This window comes from Octopus bimaculoides, chromosome 4 (genome assembly GCF_001194135.2).
Source record: "Octopus bimaculoides isolate UCB-OBI-ISO-001 chromosome 4, ASM119413v2, whole genome shotgun sequence".
Taxonomy (NCBI): domain Eukaryota; kingdom Metazoa; phylum Mollusca; class Cephalopoda; order Octopoda; family Octopodidae; genus Octopus; species Octopus bimaculoides.
This window is the reverse complement of record NC_068984.1, coordinates 41,967,352-41,974,918: the sequence shown is the minus strand read 5'-3', so window position 1 is coordinate 41,974,918 and position 7,567 is coordinate 41,967,352. Positions and strand designations below refer to the sequence as shown.

Below are 7,567 nucleotides of genomic sequence, written 5' to 3'. Positions count from 1 at the left end.
AAAGCAAATTTAAAATGAAAAAAGCAAATAAAACGAAGAATCGTTTGTTTATGTAGTCGGCACTTAATGTATATCGGCTGAATGGACGTCAGTGATTGGTTGAAATTATCGAAATAAGACAATTTTTTACATGAAATAAATTCGAATACAAAAATATTTTTCTGTTCTATAACACAAAATAGATAAGTATACGAAGTTTGAAAGTCTTTCGGTACCAAAAACACTACGTAAAACATTAATGAAAAATGTGGCCCCCGTTTTAAAAAAGATCCGAATATTTTCTTCAGCACCGTTAATGGAGTTGCAAGCTTTTTTTTTTTTGTCTTCGTGACGAGTAAGAAAATGTGTTAACAATTTGCTTGCATAAAAGAAAATACTTGAGGGTGAACCATTGTTGTTTACAAGTCAGAAAACTATTATAATAATAAGGCAGTGACATCCCACTGAAAATATTGTCCTCATGAAAAAAAAATATAACAAATTAGTGCCAGACAGGGTAACACAAATGAGATATATTGTTTGTGTGAGGCCTGTGCGTGTGTATGTTTATGTATGGATACTACACACAGCATACTCAAGCACTAGCAGCGCTACCCAGTGTTGTCTTGCTGTAACACTGAACACTACAATAGAAAAATGTGTGTATGTGTGTACGCGTGCGCAAGTGTCTGTGTGTGTGGTTGAACTGGTGGTAACGTTAGAGTGTGAGACACAATGTCCAAATCAAAAAGTTCAAATCGCACCTGGTTAGTTTTGTTTAACATCCTTTCGGATGGATACAATAGTAACAGACAAGATCGGTAGACTGTCAAATTGTTAACGCGTCCGATGAGATGTCTTGCATCTGTTCGAGTGCTTTGTGTTTTGAGTTCAAATTCATTACTACCAAAAATTAGGTCCTTCACGATATAACAAAAGAATATCATTTGCTTGGGAAGCACTTCAGCAAATGTCCCAGTATTTTAGGTGAACTTCAGCTGGTAGGGATCAGCCCAAGAATACGTGTGTATGTGGGGCGTGTATGTGTGTGTGTGTGTGTGTGTGTGTGTGTTTGTGTTTGGTTCAGTTGTTGTTTTGTGTATGTACATCTGCCTATCTATTAATTTATCTCTCTTTCTCGCTCTCGATTTATCTCTCCCTCTCTCAATTTATCTCGCTCTGTTAATTTATCTTTCTCTTTCTCCCACATACACACAGATATGTATTAGACATATACTATATTCTTGTTCTCTTTAAAGGCCAATGCGGCGAAGAAGATTCCATGATGATTGGGTTGTTAAGGTTAGTATACTATGAACAGATTATCAGATGGTTGATGTTTGTGATGTGTGTGTGTGTGTGTGTGTGTGTGTGTGTGTGTGTGTGTGTGTGTGTACTGATTACTACTTTTGCATCTATTGTAACCCTTTCCCTTACGTATAAACTTCCATACCTATACATTCATACGTACATATTGATAAGGAAACACTACACCCCCTAGAACCTGTACTGGTCAAGGAAAGGTCAGTCCTTTGTTTAAGATTTGACCTACATTACTGACCATAGCCTATATAACAGAGAGAATTTTCTATCTCTTCCTCTTATGTGTCAGCTATGACCAAGGAGCAACACTGGTTCTTAGGTGTCAGCCACACCAAGGAGCAACACTTGCTTTTGCATCAGCCTTAACCAAGAGCAGCACTTCCCTTCGCCCTTCGCTAAACATGCGAAGAGAGGTTTTCAGCCGTTATCAACTACTAACCAGCGAGTCATCCTTGTCGTTACTATCACTAGAATTGCTACTGTCTCTGTAACAACCTGTCGGGTAAACGAATAAATATGTAAATAACATTTCTTCCTTCTTGGAGTTAATTCTTCGATGTTCACTGGTTACTCCGACACGAAAACCTTGAAGCGTTACATCTATACGCTACATTTAGAAGTGGGCTACCTTATATCGAATTGATATGGTACGTCACATCTAGCCCGCTATATACATATATATACAGACACAGACAGACAGAGACATACACATACACATGTGTCTGTATACTACGGATTCTGTCAGTTTCTGTCTACAAATCCACTCGCAAGGCTTGGTTCGGCCCAAGGCTACAGTTGGGATTGAATCCAGAACCATGTGGTTGGGAAGCAAGCTTCTTACCACATACACTTGTATATAGCTAGACAGAAATATAAATAAAGATATTAATTTATATGAATACACAAGGAATACAATTAATAATTTGAAAACAATCTTTGCATTTGTATATGTTTTGATTCTTTTATAGATACGTTATTTGCCAGAATTGAGATGCTTTGTTTCCTGTTCTCCCAGCAGTCTGTATTCTTTAGTTGTGGAACCAATCGAAAAAATCTGGAATAATGAGTATGTAATTTATTTAAATCTTGAATAAAGATTTCATATTAGTTTCATTAATTAAAACCGTTTTATCTATTTATGTTTTAGATTGCATATTATTGTTTATGAACCATTTTAGCGTTTATCTTTTGTTTAATATTAAGTGATTTGTTACTTGAGTTTGTGTGCCAGTTGCAGTTTTAAGCTACATGGGGTGATTTTATGCGGGTAATGACCTATAAAAAAACTGTTACAAAACTACACTATTTACACAGACACACACACACATATATACGCGTGCTTGTGTGCATACACAGCCATACACCCCTCACCAACATACACACGCGCGCACACACGCACATACACACACAGGGAACATACATGCGCGTAGAACCACCACAAATCGTGAACCAATCCACGAAGAAACCCCTAATATTTTTTTCCGTACACTAAATAAAAAGTAGAAAGAATGTACTTATATTCTTATAATTAACTATCACAGCTAATGTCTTTCTTAGATTTAAAATTTATTTCAGCCCTTTTATTTGACGTTGTGCTGCGCGTATAAAATAATCGTTTAATTTATGACGAGCCTTCTAATAGCACAAATATGCAAATTAAAACTACTCATACTGATAATAGCTTTATTTCTGACTGCTTTGAATAACAGTTAAAATTCTATGCTATCGATTTGGAAAGCACAATGGGTACGTCTTCTCTGAGGAGCAGTCAACAAACCGTGAAATTGTCTGTTAGAAAACCCACTGTTCACATCTTTCGACACAAAGAAAACAAAGACGTAATGTGAATGTGTTTACATTCTTATATCACAGTTAAATGCAATCTAATATTTAGAATTTATATCAGCCTATCTATTTGATACTGTATAATGCATAATACATACATGTACATATGCATACACATTCATGCATACATACATGCATACAAGGGTTGAGATGTCTTAGAAAGTTAAGGAAGTGATTTTAAATTCTCAAACGCAGGATAATGCTAATAATATAGCCGGAAGAGGATAAGCTACCCCTAATTTTGCAGAAAAAAAGTGTTGGCGGCAAAATAGAGGTAGCTTATCCTGTTCCGTCTATATTATTAACATTATCCTGCGTTTGAGAATTTATATATATATATATATATATATATATATAAGTCCCCATTGTAGAAGATCTTCAAATCTTCGAAGCTAAGAATTACTATTTCTATATTTCGTAAAGTTCTCTATCGAATAGCAATATCTGTGTTTGTTCCTTTTGTAGGATGGTGGAACCAGTTTCCATACCCAAAGGTGTGAATGCATTTGGTTACTGTAAAAGTGCACAAATTCTCGCTACTGGAGGTGTTGATAAAATCATTCGAATATGGCATCCACATATGTTTGCACACCCAACAGGTATTCTTTTTCACTATGAGTATGCAATTATTTTGGTCGTTCAGTGAGACGACACTGTTTACTTGCAATGTCTTGTTCATATACTTGGAGAAAAATAGCATCTTCTCTTTATATTGTAGACTTTTTGCCTTCAGTTAAGTTGCTAAATTCATTGGAACAATCAGAAATTCACAAAAACTTGGCCACTTCCTCGTAATATCTCTAAGTCATGTATTATAAGCTCTATAAAGAAAATTGTAAGCTCCCGATGAGCCACCTCAGTATCCTTGTTTTAAAATATCCATTTCGTTATGTTAGTAAGGATCTTCGAAAGAACATGGATGCAACAAATTATCATTTCGTACCCCATATAAAGGCTCTGTGCCTTTCTAAGTGATTGATATTGATAACATTTTAAGTCTTTCTACACAAACATAACATCATATCCGGCAAACGACACAAAATTACTCTTTTACCGAGATTCTTTAATTATTTTATGTAGAACAAACCAACATTTCAACATTTTCTTATTCAGGGAAATTGATTGGTCATCTATTTACTGTGAGCGATATTTGTTGCAACGAGAGAGATCAACACATTATCAGTTTATCTACAGCAAGAGTCATACGAGTTTGGGATATCCACGCATTTACAAGCTTACAAGTAAAATTAAAATTTGTTATTGTCATCTAACAATTAGTATATTGGTTAAACATAAAAGGTAAAATTCGGATGTAATCTAAGTTATGTAATAATAAGAAGCTCTCAAGTGGGCTGAACAGCAGAAGGTTTTCAAAGAAACTTTACTCAAACAAATGTTTCGGCTCTTAACTTTTTATACTCTAAGGGGCCGGGCCGCATCCAAGTTATGACTCTCGGGTGCCCTTCTGCTGACACTTTTTAGCCACTTGGAAATCGGAGACTTGTGCATTTAAATCGCTTGGAGATTTCATCAAGTTGGAACTCCTCTCCGTTGATTCAGGCTTTTAAAATATGAAAATATTGCCTTCAGACGGCATGGAGGTCATTTTTGTTCCTCCTCGATCACGTTTCCAGTTCCTTAGGGATTTGGTTCTGTTCTTCCAAGTGACTGAAAGTTGTTTCATTAGATCGTAAGCAGATTTGCCCACAAACGCTCTGGCTTCAATCTCGATGGCAAGAACCTTGAACCGGAAGTTGGCCTCCTTCAGGGGCCAGACAGGCGTATTTTCGATCTTGAACATATATGTTTCTTCCGTTCTACTTTCAAGCGTGAGTTCAATCAAAATCAGTTGCTTTGAATTGGAATGGAGTATAATATCCGGCCTCAAACCACTCTTCCTGATTATTTCTGGTTGTTTTGTAGATCCTGGGAGGTCTGCTGAGCACTCCTGCTCATCTGTACCACGCAGAAGTCTCCTCATCTTTCCCCTGGCCTCTGACCACCATTCCATTTTCGTTACGCCCAGTTCCTGCTTATTGGTCTGAGTGTGTCCCATTATTTTCCTGATTGTAAGGCTTTCTTTTGCTGCATCCACCGCTCCCCGGACTTCCCATTTCCTGCTTGTCTCCAGCTTAGAGCGGATCGTTTTCAGGCTCTTGTCTTTCAAGACTCCAAACATGGTTATGAGCTTTGCTTTTCCTTGGCGATGAAACTGAGAGATAGCATAACGGTTAAATATGAAAGCTAACTTTGAATGTAATCTAAGTTGTGTATATTATACCAACTCCATATCTTTCTTTGAATCCAAACTGGTTTATTAAAAGCAAACTAAGGAATGAATGTGACATGTAATGTTCATTTCTTTCTTCTGCTTCAGTCACAACCACAGCTAGGATGACTGATACCTAGAATTTTTTTTTGAGCGAAGAACCCCTATATTGATATTGGTAAATCCTTAACTTCCTCTAAATTCCAGCAGAACTTCTTACCTGAGATTGCTGTGAATGTAATCGATGACCGAGAGGAGTTCTACATTATTAGCGAGAGGTATAAATATTCCAAGTAATTAATATAGCTAAGTTTCTCAACCATACATAAAAATGTAGACATACCATATTTCAAAATAGGAATTCAATTAATGAAACACATGTCAGTTATGCAATAATCCAACTACCTACAGCTGCAAACATATATGTGTGCGCGCGCGCGCGTGCACTAAGGTTCAATTATCGAATAACAAATTAACTGAACATTACTTATACTTTTACCAAAGTGATTTGGTGCTATATTTAATACAGTTGCTATTATTGCTGAAATTGTCCATATTGTTGCCATTGAGATTTCTGGTGTTCTTTTATGTCTCAGTTTAAATTTTCCTTGTTTCAATTAGTGTTATTGTTGTTTATATTTTTCTCCTACCTGCTGTTTTTTCTCTTCTTTTTAATGATTATGTTACTCGTAAATTAATGTCACTGTATAAATGAAAGATATTCTCAGGCTCTGAACAACATAGGCAAGGAGCTAGGATTACCTGTATGCTTTATGACGATGAATATGAAAGACTGTTGACAGGTAAGGGAAACACGTTTATTTTATTTATTAAACCCATTTAAGATGATTTATGACTCCAGCCTTCTCCCATTCCTATTTAAAAAAAAATTGAACAATTTATCTAACTAGTACAATGGATTAACAAACAAATTGGAGAACTGAACTAAATGTTCACTTTCTACACGATGTTGTTAGCCTATACCCTCTATGTTCTGAGTTGAAATCTCACCATAAAACAACAATGAGTGCTACAACTGAAGGTTACACGATTTTCAAGCAAAAATGATGTTGGATAAGCAAATAAAGTCAATAATTTCATAGACTAATTGGTTTAATATCTAACTGATTCATTCATATATCCGCTTTTGGTTTATTATTTAATCTGAGGATCAGTGACGGTATCCATTGATTTCCTCTGTTCCTTCTGTCAATAATCTGAAAAAGTGAGCTTTTCTTATTGAATGGAAGAGAAATATTGTTATAAGATAGGGCTCTGTACAGAAGCGGAAGTGATGAGCGAAAGAAAAATGAGGAAAGGATATAAGCCGAAGTTTTGTAGACTTAGGGCTTAAAGAAGTTGACAATATCGTAAAGATAGCAGAAGAGCCATAGGGTAGATAACAGTGAACAAGTATTTTAAGCCGAGTGAAACAGCGAGAGACCTAACATCACGCATGAACTGATTAACAACGAATCAATCAAGGCTCTAATAAGTATTTATTCCTTCTGCAAAACAGCTTGCTGCCAAATCTTTAAAAACATATCTTACTGTTTTCAAGGAGGAAGGGCATTGGATAATGTAAGCAATACAACCTGCAAGAATAAGAGGAAGTGATCCTGACTGCCAGGCTTTTGACCATAGATCTGTTAGGTCAGAACTATCCTAGAACTAAACAGCAACAACAACTCATTAACAATGTGGCTCTCTGCTCAGACCTCTTTTAAACTCGATTTACAAACTCTGTTCTACATATAATTTCTAATACTTCATACCTGAATTTTCATTTCTTTAAATTCTACCCAAACCCCGTCCTACACTATTCATTAATGCTGAAAATTAACTGCACTCATTTCACTGAGTTAACCCTGTCTAGAAGACAGGAGTGTTCATATATATATACACATAAACACACACGCGCATACACACACGCACTCGTACCTAACACTCACAACCCCACACACATCACAATCCCCCACACACACGCACATCCACACACATACACACACACACGCACACACCCACATACACATACACACGCACACACACTTCTCACCAACACAACACACTCACACAGACACGCATACAATCACACACACATGGGCATAAATAACACACGCACATACAATAGCAAACGCACGCACACACACG

At 36.4% G+C, this 7,567-nt stretch overlaps 1 protein-coding gene across 3 annotated transcripts in view; it reads left to right on the top strand.

Annotated features, from left to right (window-relative positions):
• The window catches only part of LOC106881680 (WD repeat-containing protein 64), a 65,565-nt gene that overhangs the window by 22,575 nt on the left and 35,423 nt on the right, over positions 1 to 7,567 (top strand). For all 3 annotated transcript variants that reach the window (XR_008263901.1, XM_052967031.1, XM_052967030.1), the window contains exons 9-13: positions 1,239 to 1,281; positions 2,271 to 2,368; positions 3,613 to 3,746; positions 4,261 to 4,388; positions 6,135 to 6,219. Coding sequence is in view for 2 of the 3 variants with exons in the window: in XM_052967031.1 (XP_052822991.1) it covers positions 1,239 to 1,281; positions 2,271 to 2,368; positions 3,613 to 3,746; positions 4,261 to 4,388; positions 6,135 to 6,219 (488 nt within the window). In the remaining variant the exon portion in view is untranslated. The remainder of the gene's footprint in view (positions 1 to 1,238; positions 1,282 to 2,270; positions 2,369 to 3,612; positions 3,747 to 4,260; positions 4,389 to 6,134; positions 6,220 to 7,567) is intronic.